The 17,700-nt window shown below is 32.3% G+C and overlaps 4 protein-coding genes across 4 annotated transcripts; 3 read left to right on the forward strand and 1 right to left on the reverse strand.

Annotated features, from left to right (window-relative positions):
- Window positions 1–89: 89 nt before the first annotated feature.
- On the forward strand, window positions 90–2,797 carry LOC123293764 (dynein regulatory complex protein 8-like). Its single transcript, XM_044874669.1, has 5 exons — window positions 90–242; window positions 303–416; window positions 1,289–1,412; window positions 1,491–1,701; window positions 2,751–2,797. The coding sequence occupies exons 1-5, from the start codon at window positions 146–148 to the stop codon at window positions 2,757–2,759; spliced, it is 555 nt and encodes a 184-aa protein (XP_044730604.1). The 5' UTR covers window positions 90–145; the 3' UTR covers window positions 2,760–2,797.
- Window positions 2,798–2,899: 102 nt separating this feature from the next.
- Window positions 2,900–5,799, forward strand: LOC123293781 (calmodulin-2-like). The gene is made up of 5 exons (XM_044874691.1): window positions 2,900–2,947; window positions 3,448–3,561; window positions 4,267–4,390; window positions 5,325–5,535; window positions 5,636–5,799. Exons 1-5 carry the CDS (start codon window positions 2,914–2,916, stop codon window positions 5,786–5,788), a joined length of 636 nt encoding a protein of 211 aa, XP_044730626.1. The 5' UTR covers window positions 2,900–2,913; the 3' UTR covers window positions 5,789–5,799.
- A 58-nt stretch (window positions 5,800–5,857) lies between these two features.
- Window positions 5,858–9,034, reverse strand: LOC123292390 (delta(3,5)-Delta(2,4)-dienoyl-CoA isomerase, mitochondrial). Its single transcript, XM_044873025.1, has 7 exons — window positions 8,851–9,034; window positions 8,576–8,717; window positions 8,412–8,500; window positions 7,674–7,918; window positions 7,443–7,606; window positions 7,202–7,328; window positions 5,858–5,985 (listed from the first exon to the last, which is right to left on the reverse strand). The coding sequence occupies exons 1-7, from the start codon at window positions 8,903–8,905 to the stop codon at window positions 5,887–5,889; spliced, it is 921 nt and encodes a 306-aa protein (XP_044728960.1). The 5' UTR covers window positions 8,906–9,034; the 3' UTR covers window positions 5,858–5,886.
- A 4,286-nt stretch (window positions 9,035–13,320) lies between these two features.
- LOC123292204 (G protein pathway suppressor 2) lies at window positions 13,321–16,713 on the forward strand. Its single transcript, XM_044872769.1, has 6 exons — window positions 13,321–13,671; window positions 13,732–13,922; window positions 14,432–14,685; window positions 14,760–14,810; window positions 15,437–15,681; window positions 15,747–16,713. Exons 1-6 carry the CDS (start codon window positions 13,525–13,527, stop codon window positions 15,915–15,917), a joined length of 1,059 nt encoding a protein of 352 aa, XP_044728704.1. The 5' UTR covers window positions 13,321–13,524; the 3' UTR covers window positions 15,918–16,713.
- The last annotated feature ends 987 nt before the right edge of the window (window positions 16,714–17,700 follow it).

Consider the following 17,700-nt stretch of genomic DNA (forward strand, 5'->3'; position numbering starts at 1 on the left):
GCATCTGATTGGTCTATACAACAACGTGACGCCGCTATTTGGACCAATAAGATTGAATGACTCTTGTACTGAGTATGTGCGGGAAAACATCATTTAATATGAATTTCTTTATTGTTTATGTAAATTATCGATTTAATAAGAAATCATGGAAGAGGCTCAACCAGCAGAACAAGAGGAAACTCAAGAACAACAAGAAATTATAACGACGGAAAATCTTCCAACTGAATTGGTGGAAATACCTGGTAAAATCTTAAAATATTATTTTTATAAAATATTTGTTATTAAAATTATTTTGATTTTAGTTGAAATAAATTCAGATTTAGATAAAAAAATTGTTGAAGCATTTTTAGTTTTTGATCATGCTGATAATAAAACTGTTGAAGTTCGTGAAATCGGAACAGTTTTACGATCATTAGGTGAGAAATATATTTTCTTTTACTTTTCTCATACTTTTTTATGTATATGTAAACTGAAGCTCGTAACGCTTGGAAATAATCATGGTAGAAAAAAAATTATAATACTGGCACACCTGTCTTCAGAAAATGACCTTTTTAATACATGTCCGCAGATCCGCCTATCTACCCACCCGTCAACACATTGAAATGGTAGAATATCACGGTCACTCATTTTATTTCAGTTAAGTTAACTTCATTTTGAAGAACCGCACGCACTGACGCTTCAGTGCGTGCTGACATAGTTAAGTTTGCGTCAGCAGAGCGCGTCAGACGTTTGCGTTAGCCGCAGCATAGGAATCATACCCAAGAACATATATATTCAAGGACGTGAAACTCGAGTGGAGTGGATAGCAGGAAAAAAGGCGCCTATCTAGGCGAATCTAGTCCTCGATCGTTGCGTACTTTGTATTGCATATCAGGCAGTCTTTTTCTGTATTTTGTTTCCAATCAATTGAAAGTGATTGAAAACAACTTCAATTATAAAGATAATTTAATGGAGAGTGTTCTTACCTATGTCTCAAGTGCGAGTTTAGGGTTCCATACTCAAAAAGTTGGGGTTTTTTTAAATTTTGTAAACTTCACGTGTAAAGGAATGATTGTAAGAACGTTTTTGGAAAAAGGACATTAAGTCTTGAGTTTTTTTTAGTTTAAAATTGATCTCAATATTAAGCTTTAATTACGCATACGCTTTTACAAGCAAGTAAATAAGCTGTACCTAATAAAATAAAATTTGCTCAGGCATAAACGAAACTCATCAATCCATTTTGGATCATTTTAAAACACAGCTTAAGGCCTTGTCTGTAGCATAAATCATACAAAAAATTATTTTGAAGGTTATTGCCCAACCGAAGATGAAATCCAAGAAGTAATTAATGCAACAGTATCTCATGATATTACCGGCAGTATTCATTTGGGAAAATTTTTACCATATATCTCACCATTATTAAGTGCTCGCAAGTATGTCATCGAATTATCGACAGTCAGAAAGAGTATTTGTGAAATTTGCATCAATACTATGTATTTAATTTATTTCAGATTTCAGCCTGAAGGTGCAGACAGACTTCTGGAAGCCTTTCGACTCTTAGATAAAGAAAACAATGGATTGATAAATAAAGATTATCTAGGAAAATTAATGATGGAAGCTGGTGATCCATTCTCGAAGGAAGAACTAGATGAAATGATGATGATTGCTTGTGATCCTCATACTAACGCAATTCCATACGAATTATATATTAATCAATTATTGGTATGTTCTCTCAAATCTATCATTTTCGCAACTCTAAAAATAATTTTGATAAGGAAAATATGAACTTTTCGTGGGCATTTTTTGAGTATTATAGTTAGTATGTTTGTTCTCATCATGTCCTAAATTTTTAGTTTGTTTTGTTATAATTGCTTCTAGTCATCGCCACTACGTATTTTAGGCGACAATAGACCTTTTTCACATCTTTTTTTCTTTTTTTAAATGAAAGTATATGTCTTGATAATTGGGCTAATTTTTTCCCCCGATTTTTTTGAAGCCATATGACCGAGAAAACAGAAAATGAAACTCATTAAAATTCAAATTGGCGAAAACGATTCGGAAACACACGATGTTACACGAAGGTTGGTTTGACGTCATTTAAAGTTGATAATAGTGATATATTAAAATTAATACAACTGTTGACACTGTTTTATTGTCATTGCTTGTCGGATTGACATCACAGATCACGTGTGCGGTGGAGCCAAAAAAAATCGTTTTAAAATATTTCTAATATTGTGACTTTTTAACAATTTTTTTCATAGTGTTTTTATTGTTAAAAATGCATAATTTTTGAGTTACAGGCTCTACTCGACCTATATTTTCATAAAAAATTATCAAAAATCATTTCTGTTTTTCATGAAAAAGGTCTATTCAGAAATTACGCGCCCGACTGTAAAATAGATGCAATTTTTGTATTTTTTGGGTAAAAGATTACCCAAACCGTAGATTACCGTAGGTTCGCCTTTAAAAAAAAAATTAAAAAACCACGAACAATTTAAAAAAAAATAGTTACTTCCTATAACTTTGCCCATCTCCGGATTCGCGATTTTAATATGTGTATTAATGAAAGTTGTTAAAAATTAGCCACTAGCAGGAAATTGATTTTTTTCCTCAAATTTCTCATTTTCTTTAACAATATTTGTTAGCTATCTAATAACTAGCACACACATCAATGGATTGAAATGAAAAAAATTTAAATCAAGTAGTTTGAAATAATAAATTAAAATTACAAAAATTTTCTTTTTTACCTTAAAAATATTTACTATTTTTAGGTGGAATAAAATAATACATTCTGATTTTTTTTAAATAAATATGCACATTTTAAATTAAATATTAATCTTCGTTAAGCTAAAAAAAACTCATCACTTTTTCCTGATGTATTTTAAACATTATGATAGGCACAAACTTGTATAAAAAGAATTAAAATCAACAAAAATGTCCGGCGAAGAAGAAGGTTTTGTTATTGACAGTAAGTAGTATATTTTATTTCAACGCTAGGTGTTATTTTGCGATTATTCGAAACTCTTTCCTGTTAGAATCCTCGCTTGACCCTCCGGGAACAGGACAAGGAAACCTCCAGTATGAAATTTCATCTTAACCCTTCGCTAAGTCTGTTGAACCCTCATTCATCACCAGGCCTTCTTGACAAAATAAAAACATCTTACACCAGTCGCTGACACTCGGCCTGTTCACGTCCTTATAATGCTTCAAGCTACAAGTTTAAGTTTAGAGCCTTGATCCTTGATGCAAAATTTCAGGTTATAAGATGTAACTTCCTGATGACGCTTGACGCTGGCTTTGAGAGTGAAATTAGAGTTCCACCTAACTTAAAAAAATATAGTTATGTCCAGCACCAAGCGTCAACGTTAAATTCTAAAAATGAATAGTCCCTTCAGATCTTCTACCAGCTGTAAAATTTTATTTTACCCGATGAAGTTTAAACTCATAAATTTATTTATTTTTTTTCAGTTGAAATTAATAATGAGCTTGATCAAAAAATTGTGGATCAATTTGCACTTTTTGATGAATTAGATGCGAAAAAAATCGATAGTGATAATGTAGGAACTTTTTTACGTTCGCTTGGTAAGTATCTTAAGGTTGTTAAGAAGTCAATGCTATTAAGGATATTAAAATCCTAAAATTTGAAATCATTCCTGTTTTTGATTTTCGTGAGAAACGACGGACTATTAGGTACATTGTATTATCGGGAAACGACGGTAAACAAACTAATTTATGGTTCATAACACGAGACCTAGAAATGACGTAGCTTCACAAAAAAACTATCAGAGTATATATATTAAAATCTTATAAATAATTGTATCCCTTTGAAGTGGAATATAATTATGTTAAGCTTGGCAACGTTACACATGTGTTGAAGATATGTCATAGTATTGTCAAAACATAATATTATTAAATAATGATATAATTGTAATTTTTTATTAATTTAAACATAAAATATTATATAAATATTAAATACTTTTTTTGGGTATTTTATCATGAACCGATCGTAAAATGTCAACATAAACATTACAGTGTTACCAGACTTTATAGGTCACAATATAATTTTTTTTAAATACCTAAAAAAACATTTTAATCCTTAAAACTCTGCAAAATATAATAATTAAATCTTAAATTTAATTATTAAATTTAAGATTTAATTATTAAATAATACAATTTTTGGCAATAGTGAGGCAACCCCAACCACTTTTTAACAACCTTAATAAGTGTAATTTTAACGAAATAAATTGTAAGAAAACTAATTTGAAATTATTAATTATATTTTCTCAGGATTATATGTAACGAATGCTGATGTTGAAGAAATTAAAGAAAAAAGTTTCCATTCTCAAATACCGAATGCATACCATATTGGATTATTGTTGCCGAATATAACTGAATGTTTCCTTAAACACAAGTAGTTAAACATGATCTTAAATGATGTTAATCTTATATATATAGGAGACTTTCTATAGATATAGATAGTCACTCATCACGATATCTCTGGAACTATAAGACCTAGAGACTTGAAATTTGGGAGGAATATTCCTTTTGCCAAGTAGAGGTCAGCTAAGAACGGATTTTACGAAATTCCACCCACAAGGGGGGTTGCGGGGGTGTTCATGAATAAAAAATTCATATTTTTCAATTATGGCTTTTAATAGTTCAAAACTTGGTCAGAATGTTTTAAATTACATTTAGAAATTTTTTTAACCTTCGGAGGGTAGAAAGGTGTAGCGAGAAAGTGGGAAGGAAATATCGAATATTTACAAATATACCTAAGTGGGGTATCAAATAAAAGAGCATGGCGTGTACATTACAAAACTGTTATCCAACGCAAGGAAATGTGGAGGGAGGGGTGCAAGTGGGGATGTTGCCCAGCAAAGCGGGCGGGTAACAGCTAGTAATAAATAAAATTATTTCGATTTTTACAGAAAGTAACACATCACTTTTTTATCTTTTAATGATCGATTTGTTGAAAGTCTGCATTATACTTAGATTGTGATCCAAATTTATCTTAAAACTAATAATACACTAATAAAGTGGAGAATTTTGATGTCATTCACGAAAGATCCGTGCTTTCATGTGCCCATTAACCGCGTTTAAACCATTACTTCTGCTCATTATTTTCCCGCTATCTCAAATTTACTCCAGTGGTTTCAAATTGAGACTATATTTCAATCAAAGAGTCGTTTGATCGATTTACCACAGTCGTATGCACTTCGTACTAAACACGAACATATCGATATTTGTAGGCAGACATCCAATCGATTTCTGTTTTCTGAGGCTCTTGAATACATAATTTTTTATTTTTTAAGGAAGCACTTTTAAAATTAAACAATTATTCTTAGATTTTTACCAAAAACTGTTGAACAATTATTTGAAGCTTTTCATTTATTGGATCCAGATAAAAAGGGTAGCTTAGATATAGCATATGTGGAAGACGTGTTCAAGAACCAAGGTGATCAATTTGATGATAAAGAAATGGCTGAGTTTATGGTCCGTGCTGTAGATCATCGCTCCCAAAAAGTGAATTATGAATACTTAATAAATGCATTACTTGTAAGTTGACCTCTTATTGAACTGTTTAACATACTTCAGTCAATCGTTAGAAGAAAAATGTTAATGTTCCTTTCTTTCATTAATTAAATTTATCTCATAGCAAAATGTTCTAGATGAAAATGATCTGTTTAAATTGTCGGATAAAATTGCATTAGAGCCACCCCAAGAGAAGGTAGAAGAAATAATAGCGGAAACGCTAAAAGATGAAGGAGAAAAAGATGAAGAAAATAGTTTAAATCGTAACTTAAATTAACGTTTTGCAAAAAAAACACAAATAACTTTTCAAATAGATAAATTTTTATTTAATAAAAATTTTTTTTATAAATTTTGTATATGCAAATATTAAATTATTTATAACTTTGAGAATGTAATATCTTCATCTTTGGACATAGCGCCCATTGCAGCTTTCATTAAATCTTCACTTTGTAACATTGCTGAATTCCATTGTTTCTGTAAATTTTTATTTTAAAGAAAAAATTTTTACGTTCTACAGCTAATAATTTTTATTAATTTCTCTATTAAGCCAGCAAAACAATTTCAACACACACAAAATCGAAGAGTGTATTGTCATGTGTGCTAGTATATACAGGGTGGGTCATTTTAATATATAAATCTGAATATCTCGCCAGAGGCGCCACCTATTAAGAAATGACCTCAACAAAAATTGTAGAGTTTGATAGGGGACATCATTTTCTGATATCAGATTGGACAATAGTTCTTCGAATTATTTTAGTAGACAATTTAGATTCTAAATGGTAAGAAATAGAATTACACTTTAAATTAGAAAGTTGATCCTCATAAAAAACAAACAAATTTTTATATAAGGATGAATTTTTGTTTACTTCGAGTATCGTGGTATTTATTTCAATAACTATAACAAATTTTTGTTCAAAACATTTTTTTCGAAAAACGTTAGCTTTCGGAGAAAATGCGACTTATAAATATGTCATTTTTGCATTTAATCGAAAGAAAATACGCTTAAAGTTTATCTATAATTGTAGGTCAAAGACATGGACACAGGGGAATGTCTTCTATTGCTCTTGGCAATTTTTGGCTAAAGCATTTTTCCGTAGTTAACGTATTTTTGTCGATTAAATGCAATAGGACATATTTTTATGTCGCATTTCCTCCAAAAGCTGACGATTTGCGATAAAATTATTTAGGTGAAAAATGTTTGTTTTTTTTATGAGGATCAAGTATCTGATTTAAAGAGTTATTCTATCTCTTACCGTTCAAAATCTAAATTGGCTATGAAAGAAGCCCAAAGAATTAGGTCAAATTTAACGTCAGTAAAATGGAAGCCAACAGAGACAAATACGATAATTTGGTTAAAAATAATTAGCCAAAAAATCACGAAAATTTAATTCATTTTATGATTTTTCTTCGGATTTGACAACTAAATCAAATCGTTAAATATAAAGGATTTTTGTATTTTAAAAATGTAATTTTTGAAGTTCGCCATCGCCCATGTCACCCGTACTTTTCTGGATAACGAGTCTTTTAATAAACAAAATTAAATCGGCTAAGTCATAGATCATACCCCCTTGTTGGTAGGTCAATGAAACAGTGCCCAAATGTCACGGACAATGGCTAGTAGTACATAATTTTGAATTTAGCATAATACCATTACTAATATTGGAGTTTTGATGAAAAGAAAACTACTCACAATTTGATTTAATCCTTCTTCTACGCTATGATCTCTTGCGTAGACAAGACTAACTTTTGTACCTTGAACAGCCACTGGACTTTTCTTTGCTATAGCTGTAGCGATATCAACTGCTTCTTTTATCAACCTTTAAAATTAACATAATAGTAAGAAGAAAGCTAGCGTGATCATATAAAATAAAAAATAAAAAACAGCTTCGGAAAAAATAATTGAATTCAAGAACAGTGCATTTAAAATTTACCTGTCTTTATCTTCATAAACTTTGGATACTAAACCACGTTGGAATGCTTCGCCTGCAGGTAATTTTCGCGCTGTATAACATAGTTCCCTAGTCAAACTTTCCGACCCAATAACTTTTGGTAATCGTTGTAAAGTTCCAACATCAGCTGCCAATCCCATATCAACCTAAAACAGAAAGATTTAATAAAAACATACTTTTCGCGCAATTATTAAAAGACTGAATATTGCGCACCTCTTTTACTTGAAAGAATGCATCTTTAGTACAATATCGAATATCCGCAGCCAGAATCAAATCAACAGCACCTCCTATACACGCGCTATGTACAGCAGCAATTACAGGTTTGGGACATTTTTCTAAGGCACTTATACAATTCTGATAAATTCCAATGCTTTTTCGTAAAAATTTACATTTTTGTGAAATATCTTCCATTTCTGCGAGTTTTGGTCCCCATTCCATCATATCCATTAGATCAATACCTAAAAAAAGACGCCATTTTAATAATTGGTAGCACAAAAAGACCCAGTAGAGAATATTATCATTATTTCTAATAGCCAGGCGACATTTAGGATCCTTGAGGTTTCAAAATTCCTATCGAAGATTATGTAAGAATACTTTCAGGGATTGAATTTCTTGTCATTGAATAACACAGGTTGATCTGGGAGTGGCATGACTCGTGGCGTGATTGAGAATGAACTAGCAGAGTCGTTAGCAAGAGAGACGCCATCTCTCGTCTTGAGTTTTTTTGGGCCTTGCGTTAACCCTGTGGTTGCGTTCACTCACTGATCCACTTGCATTAACTTCTATTTTTAGGCTTTACCCAGTTGTTTTGATCGAGTTATTTTGATATGTAACCCAAATTAAGGTATATGGATAATCACATTTAAATGATAAAGAGTCGGCTTTAATATCCTTTACTTAAAGACTTTTTAGCTATTTGTCAATATTATTAAGGAGTAAATAAATACTTACCAGAACAAAATATTTTACCATTAGCACTTAATACTATAGTACGACAATCTGGGCTTTCACCAAGCGTTTCAAAACAGCTTCCAATTTCTCTAAAAAAATTTTGTAAATGATCTTTTAAAAAATTTAGGTCATACTAATATTGATTTTCATTTATGAATACTTACAACCACATTTTATTATTCATGGCATTCATTTTTTTTGGTCGATTCAACACAACATGATAAACAAAAGGTGATGGATTGGATACTTCAAGGGTCTCATATTTTAAAGCAGCTGAACTCATATTTTTCACTATTATATCTGAAACTGAACAAAAAGGATAACAAATGACAGTCAGTAATTAGCTTATCAGAAACACCAAAACAAAACAAAAAATACAATTGACAATCAGTGAAAGTTTTTAGTATGCACAAAATAAAAACAAATGCAATTCACAAACCTTTAAGAGTCCGTACGCCAGTTTGTAGACCAAGTTTTAACGTATTCATAAACATGTTAAATTTAGGTATTTTTGCCTTGGAACTTTAATGAATTTTAATTTTTCTGATAAATATTGTATAATTGATAGCTATGTGACAAATGGTTCTTGGTCCAAAGTCGAAAAATTGTACTCTTAAACGTCAGAATTTAATAACAGAAAGAATTCTACAGGTGTATGCAAAAAATTTGATAAAAGAGAGATATACTAAAAAGTAAAATTTGTGTTTGTACACAAACAAGTTATTATTTTTGTTATTCGATTTATAAAACAGAAAATTTATCTGTAAATAAAAAATTAGATCATATATATAACCAATAATAATTGTGATGAAATCTTTGGAAGTTTTAGTTCATAAAGTCTTAATAAAAAAATTACATCAGAGATTAATTTTTTATCAAAATATTTTATTCTGCAATTCGGGTAATTCTAGGTACATATTTACAACCACTGTATAAAACTATCTTAGCCTCCTAGTTTTGTTGTTGTTCATAAATTGACAACTGGGATGGTTGGACCTAAGAACTGAAGGACCTGACAATCCTAACTGGCAAATGAATGCTTTTTATACCATGCATATATGAAATATACATAGTATATTAAGTTTAGTCTCAAGTTTGTAACGCTTAAAAATAATGATGCTAGGAAAAAAATTTTGTCATAGCTGTTCATAAAATCACCTAATTAGTCCATTTCCGGTTGTCCGTCCGTCCGTCCGTCTGTGGACTCGATAACTCAAAAACGAAAAAATATATCGAGCTGAAATTTTTACAGCGTACTCAGGACGTAAAAAGTGAGGTCAAGTTCGTAAATGAGCATCATTGGTCAATTGGGTCTTGGGTCCGTAGGACCCATCTTGTAAACCGTTAGAGATAGAACAAAAGTTTAAATGTAAAAAATGTTCCTTATAAAAAAATAAAAAACTTTTGTTTGAAACATTTTTTTGTAAACATCACTGTTTACCCACGAGGGCGTTAATTAGGTGCAAATTTTATAGTATGTATTAATAATATAGGAATAGCAGTTATGTGTGTGTATTTAAAAGTGAATATCTTTTGTTATTTACGTGACGTCAAAAAAACAAACGATTGCGCATCAACACTTTCTATACATTTTTGTATGTGTAATGTGATAAAGAAATCAACACTGACTATGCATGGTATTTCAACAATTAACTCAGCCAATTGTTTCTTTTCACTTGTTTATATTAACTCTGGTACATAGTGGTACCTTATCATTTAAACATGTGTATAGATAGACGGAAGTTTATTAAAATGGGTTTTTTTTCTGACAAGTATGGCCCGCACTATTTGAGTCAACCACTGGGAAACCAAACATGCACCTATAATATGTATTATGCTCGAACGGGAAGCAAAACTACGATGAAGAGACCATCTCATATGGATACAAACCAAAGCTACGATGAAACGAATCGCTTCATATACCCAAACTGCGCAAACAAACCCACGTAGAACGTTTTTTGCCATCTCATATGTCAAAAAACCTAACGCTGAAGAAATAAACCTACGATGTAAAATTCATAGTCGAAATTCAATCGTTGAATAAAATAAAGAAATCCAAAACAAAATCTCAAAATTCAATCTGGCGAAAAAGATACACCGAAGTAAATTGGGTAGGTAATACATGAACAACAGAGACTATATTTTACCGATATTTTCTCGGTGAACAATGAATTATATTTTTACAGGATTTCACCCAAGGAATTTTTACGAATCTTACAAGGGACCCATAAAGGTATTAGCCTTTCAAGTCAAGATATAAAAAAAATATATATATAAAGTCAAACAAATAAATTTTTATTTAGCATACTGTTGTGAGTACGTTCCACTAAGCGACAAGTATCCACAACGTTTAAAATATTTCTTCATCTGTTCTACATGACGATCAGGATCGTTATGGTCGCGGTGAAAACGTCACTAATGCCGTCATTATTTTCACTCATAGAAAAGTCATAGACCTATTATAAGGAATACACTTTGATAGCCTTTCTAGACATTGAAGGTACCTTCAATAACATCCGGCCTGAAACTTTAATCAGAGCACTGCATGATCTGAATATCGAAGATCCTACTACTGAGTTTATAAATCTTTTGCTTAGAAGCAGAGAGGTAAGCTCCGAATTGGGCGACTCGGTCATACATCGATATGTAGGCAGAGGTACACCTCAAGGTGGTAATTTCACCCCTTCTATGGAACATTGCACTAAATGAGCTTCTCCCTAAACTGGAAGGTTCGGGATGGAAGATAATTGAGTACGCAGACGATGTAGCGATAGCAGGATCAGGGAAGTTTCTTGATACCTTATCAAACATGATACAATCTGCACTAAAAGTTCTAGCACACTTGTGCTCCAACTCTGGCCTTGGGATGAGCCCTGACAAAACAGAGTTGGTACTCCTTACAAGGAAATACAAAATCCAGTCCTCCCAAAGGGTTTATCCTCCCAAAGGTGAGGGGTTGAGCCTTAAATTATCGGAAAAAGCCAAATATCTAGACATCATCCTAGGCTAAAAGTTACTATGGAGACTCAACGTCTTGGAAAGGTCGCGAAAGGCAACTGTGAAAATATTGGGGCTCAAGTCCGAAAATGGCTCACTGATTATACATTGCAGTCATTAGACCCATACTATTATATGGGTCACTAGTATGGTGGATAGCACTAGAAAAGGGAATCCACCAAAAGGTACTAGGTAAAGTCCTACGGTTAGCATCCATGCTAATCTCGTGATACCTACGGACAACCCCATCTAAACACTTGAGGTAATTCTGCAACTCTTGCCAACCGATCTCTTTAGGAAAAAATGCGCAGCAGGTGCAGCTCTCAGGCTAAATCTGGTCTCACTTTGGACTGAGACTCATTATGGTCATGGACGGATATTAAGAATGTACTCACTTTCAAGATCCGTTGACTACGTTTTACCCTCTCCTAACTTCGGGAACAGGTTCTCAGATCTCTTCCAGACAGGATTGGGATGAGAACCTGGTTAAGCCAAAAGTCATCGTATTTTATACTGATGGATCTAAGTTAGAGAAGAGGGTGGGTTGTGGGATCTTCTCTGAAAATCTCGATCTGCGTCTATTATTTCGGGTGCCGGATTACTGTAGCGTGTATCAAGCGGAAGTGATGGCTATTCATGAGGTATGTGAATGTATAAGACTGAACACTCTTAGGTGCAGGGACATAACAATCTTCACCGATAGCCAAGCAGCTCTCTAACCCTTCAGCTCAGTCTATCTAACCTCAAAGGTAGCACAAGACTGCCGTACGTTTTTAAATGAGCTGGTGGAACAAATAAATGTAAACTTGGTAAAGGTATCGTGACACAGGGACATTCCAGAAAATTGTGAAGCCGGCGAGCTTGATAGAAATGGCAAAATGCTGCCGGACACAAGCATCAATAAATATCCGGAAGTTCTATTTGCGAACTGCAAGTTGTTTCTCAAAGAGGATATCTTAAAAAAGGCCAATCTTAGATGGAGGGAAGAACGTACTTGTGGTACTACAAGACAGATGTGGTCTGAGTACAATCGTAGGTGTTCCGAAGATTTTATATCACTTCCAAGGGCCTCTGTTCGCAAAGTTGTTGCGGCTATTACAGGACACTGGTTGGGCGGCAGGCATGCTGAACGCAGTGTATCACGACTATTGCTGGGCCTGGCAGTGTATCATGACTATTGCACATTGCCCACCTCTTGCCATGAGGAGGTGGATTTGCTTAAGCCGGCCTCTCTTTGACGACCTCTCCGATCTAAAGTCCATCGACGTTAAAGCTCTCCTGCTGTTCTTAAACAACTCCTAATGGTTCATGGAGTAGTGGCCGGGGATGGGCCAACCCTTTTTCGGTATCACAACGGACCTTATGGTCTAAGTGTGCCCCACCCCAGGACAGCCACTCTAACTTAACTTATATTTGTACAGCAAGCACTTTAATTATGCATTTTGTTAAAATATATGCCCTTCAGGACCCACAATAAATTATTTATATTATAAAATTATTAATAATTAGCTAGACCAGTTTCTATTAGCTAATTAATAATAATTTTGTAATCTAGCTAAATATTTTTATTGTGGGTTCTGAAGGGAATATATTTTAACAAAATGCATAATACAGCCCACAGAAATGCTCATCTTAATTTGAATACCTTTGAATGAAATATATAGATTAAATTGCATTTTAATTATAAATGATGTTCATCAATAATTATTAGAATATTGTAAAGGCTTTCAAATTGTTACCTCTGGTCCTCTGCTTTATTTTTTCAAATTCACCATTTACGTTTACGTCAACGCTCTAAACTTTCCATCATTCCACTGTCTGTATGATTGTTGTGACTTTGTGAGTGCTTAGTGGAACGCACTAATAATCAACTGTCCATCTGTGGTGTTGTCAGTTTTGTTTTTGACAGCAACTATGCTAAAAAATTAGGTTATTCCTAAAATACATAAATATTTATATTATTATTTAAGTTTGAATAATAAATAAAATTGTAATTAAAACTGTTTGATTAGTGTAGCCAATATAAAATACAAAACCTCATCCAATCCACACAGTTTAACTTTATAACTACTAAAATAACTGCTCTAATTTTTTAAACCCTGGTTCGACTATTAAGATGCCTAGTGCAGTTACCGAGCCCGTTGCCGAGGTAGTCTCAGATGAAAGTAAAATCAGTGAAAGTCGTACGAATCGTATGTGGGTTGCGTTAAAAGCTCATGTTTTACGAGAACGCGCTAGAAAACAGCAACAAAGAGAAGCAGAGGTAAATTTTAGATACCCTTAACGAAACCTTATGATATTAAAAGCCTCGGAATTTATTTAGGTGGAGGAAGAACGGCAAAGACGTGAACGAGAACGCCAGGATGTGATGACACTCAGCGAAACGAAAACACAAATTACTGAATTAGAAACAAGGCTTGCTGAATTGAAAGAGGAAAAACATCAATTGTTTAAGCAATTAAAGAAAGTTTTGCATGAAGATGATAGTCGACGTCGTCAATTGGTGAAGGAGAAGTAAGTATTTAAAAAAAATACATTAAGTAACTGAGATCTCCACATTAAATAAAAATCTAATTTATTTTATGATTGGATAAGTAGTTCTAGTTCTCGAGAAACTGTCGAAAATTTTCGTCAAATATAGGGTTCCATATGTAATCGTGTCCGTTTTTATCCTTTTTGGATCAAAATTGCTCTTTAATTTTAGTAAAATTCGAAATAAAAAGATGTTTTTAATTTTTATCCTATAATTTTGATAAAACTCAGTAATCAAGTAATTTTGATTCAAGAAATAAAAAAATCGTTTTAACTTAATGATTTACTGCATTCAACTTTAGCTTCTGAAGTATTGCTCAAAACCCTATTTGAAGAGGGATTTCTCGAATCGATTTCAAGCAATTTCTTAGAAAATATTTCTCTAGTAGAAAAATGAAATAGATTGTTGTATCTTTTGGATCTTATTTACTAAAAACTAAGACAACAATTTTATTTTTGCCATTATTAATTATGTCCTATATTTTTCTTAGTGATATGTTATCTGCTCCTGTTCCACAAATGATACCTGGACCAATGCATCCTCAATTATTCTTATCAAGTCCATCGGGACAGCCACAAAATTTACAATCTGGGCAAACGACACCATATAAAAATCAAATTCAAGCTGGAAAACGTGGGCGCAGTCCAAGTCCACCACAACAGATACCGGTTACATATGCACAACAACAAAGTACGACTTATGCAACTTACAAGACACCTCAACAGCCTCAATACCAACCTCAAAGTAAGATTCAATTTTATTTTGTGCCTACTTTGTAGATTAGTATGTTAATATTTTAATTTTTTGTGTTTTTTTAGAAGACGAAACGAGGCGCCCACCGGAATTCGTTCGAGCTGTTCTTTGGAATAGTAAGTTCAATAGTTATATAATATTTCAGGTGTATTTCGTAAACAAGCTACTTCAATCGGTTCAGTTTGATATGCCGGTCTGAAATATAGCTCCCGCATACGATTTTGATTATATCTAGAAAAATATTCGTAGAATCGACAAATCGGGGTTGCCCGATTATTTAAATAAATAAATGACTTCAAAAGTAGGCATATTTAATATTGGTTTTATGATAAAACGATAGATTTAAATTATTGAAAACAAAAAAACCCGTTGTGCCCGACTAATTAAGAATGTATGAGCACGGTAGTGAGGCCACAAATTAAAAAAAAAAAATATTTATTCAATTTTGATGGTGATTGATGTTATAATTTTTGATATCTGGCGTAATTTTCAAAATATCGAAAATTGAATATTTTGTTTAATTATTTAGCTTTCGATATTTCGAAAATCAAGACAGAAATAAAAAAATTTTATTCTTATTTTTCGTCTACATTCATGAGGTTTTAACAAAATTCATAATCAAATTTGAAAATAAGGTACAAATAATTGCAACCCTAAATCTAAAATTGCCTTGGTGCTCGTACTACCTTAATATTTTATAACTTTTTTTTTATGATTTTAACTTAATTTTTTATTTATTTAGAACCATCTCAATATACAAATCAACCACAAACAAGTTTCTATGCTATTACACCAACTGATCGAACTCCAATTGTATACTACCCAACTGGAGGTATTGGAACACGCAATTCAGATTCGGTTGCACCAAGAGGGCCACCTGGTTTATATGAAACATACAGTTTACCCCCTGGAGCTCGCCCACCACCACAATCATCTACACATGTAACAGTTCGTGGTGGAACTATACCAATCAGTCCAGCTCAATCGGTAATAATTGAAATATAATTTAAAACGTTTGAAGCTACATGATCTATGATAATTTTTCTCTTCAGATGTCCAAAACTGGTAGCATCACGGCAGGCTACCCAGTTCGAAGTCAACCCGTTGCTCAATATCAACAGCAAAATGGAATGTATACTTCTGGCGGGCTACCACAAAATCGGCAATTATATTCAACACAACCTGGAGCCACTCTAGCTGGATATCCACCCCCACGTGATTAAAAATATTCCATTTTAAATAAGTTAAATTCCATTACGATTCGAGGCTTTAGAATATATTTATATATTTAAGATTCCATTTTGATCCCTTGAATTTCGAGAATTCATTTTTATTACATTAATTAGAAAAGAATTTTGAAATGGCAAGGCAGGTAAACCTTGATTGAATATTCTCATAGAACATAGTGGTCACAATTATGAAAATTCTAGAAATATCAGAGAACAATCTCCTAATTTTGAGTTTTTGTTTAGTTTTGAGAGAAGTTGTAAGAAAAGTATTATCACAAAAAGGCGAAATAAATCGTTGACGAATGGGAAATTTCTCGAAACTTTTCGAAAGATGAGGTTTAAGCTACAAACAATTTTCCAATAACCCTAAAGTGGTAGGCCTGTATTAATTCAATAAATTTGAAAAGCTTAATTAATTTTACACGTTAAAAATATTTGAAAATCAAGGTTGGTCTCTTTTCGAAGTGTAAAAAGGTCGAAAGTATTTTCATTTTACACTTTTGTTCTATAAAAAAAACTAAATTAAAAAAAAAAAAAGGATTCGGTATACTCTAATTTGTTTTTAAAATCGACAGAGATTGTGCCTAGCCACAGCCGTAAATATTTAGAGAATAGAAAAGCGGTTTCAATCCTACATAAATACTCTGATGTTAATTTTTTAAGCTTGGTATTCAATAATTATGATATGCGCTTCTGTATGTTTTTACAACGCTATTGAATGGTTAACATTATTAGTATCAAAATAATTTCTTAAAAAATTTAGTGGCAACGAAATTTTTTAATAATACACTGCGCCAATTTATTAAAGGAACAAAATTTTACCTAAGTTTCAAACAGCTGTATCTCCTCGAAAAAGGACATATTGAGGTTCCGAATTCGATGATTTTTCGCGAAGATACGGATATTTGAAATTTAGATAAAATTTTGTTCCTTTAATAAATTGTCGCAGTGTATTTCCAAATATATTTTTAAATGTTCGCACAGTATGTCAGAATAATTCAAAACTGAAAAATAAATTAATAATTTAGTAGCAAATGAGTATTTTAATGTTTAAATTTCCCTGCTTAAGTAGAATTTCCAGGGTGGACCATTTTAATCTATTATGGCTAATAGCTTGTTTTGTAGTGATAGTAATTGTCAGGTCCCGCCATTTTTAATTTCTAAAACACCAGGGCCGGATCAATCAGTAGGCACAGTAGGTAATTGACTGAGGAAGCCCCACGCGCGCACAAAAGAAATTGAAAATATATCATAGAGAAAAAATTTAATTGAAATATTTGGGTCCTCAATGACAGTAGGTATTATTACTTTTCAATGCTGTCAGTTGTCCATTCTTCAATTTCGTGGAACTAACTAACAGTATTTTTGTTTTAAACCTCTATAAGTGAGAATAACCACTCCTGTACTTAAATAAGCGAGAAACTTGGTTTAGTTAAAAATCTCCATAAACGAAATAGAGATATCGTTTTGCAGGTCCAAAACTGTTTTTAAAAAGCTATTAGAAAAGAAAATTTTCTACTGGAAAAGTAAGATGTTTTGTTATTTCTCTTGGAATGAAATTTTTAGATGAAAAAGGATTTGATGAAATTAAAGAATTTAATATTTTAAGTGTTTTATTTCTTAGTCAACAAAATCACAATAAAATTGCGAGCTAGAATTTTTTTGGTTGCTATAACAATTGAGAAAAAAATAATATCATATTTTTGTAAACATATACAATAGCTCACCTGTAATTTTGCTGGGAAGAAAAACGAAAAAAATCTTATATAGGAGAAAA

Source organism: Chrysoperla carnea, chromosome 2 (genome assembly GCF_905475395.1).
Source record: "Chrysoperla carnea chromosome 2, inChrCarn1.1, whole genome shotgun sequence".
NCBI lineage: Eukaryota > Metazoa > Arthropoda > Insecta > Neuroptera > Chrysopidae > Chrysoperla > Chrysoperla carnea.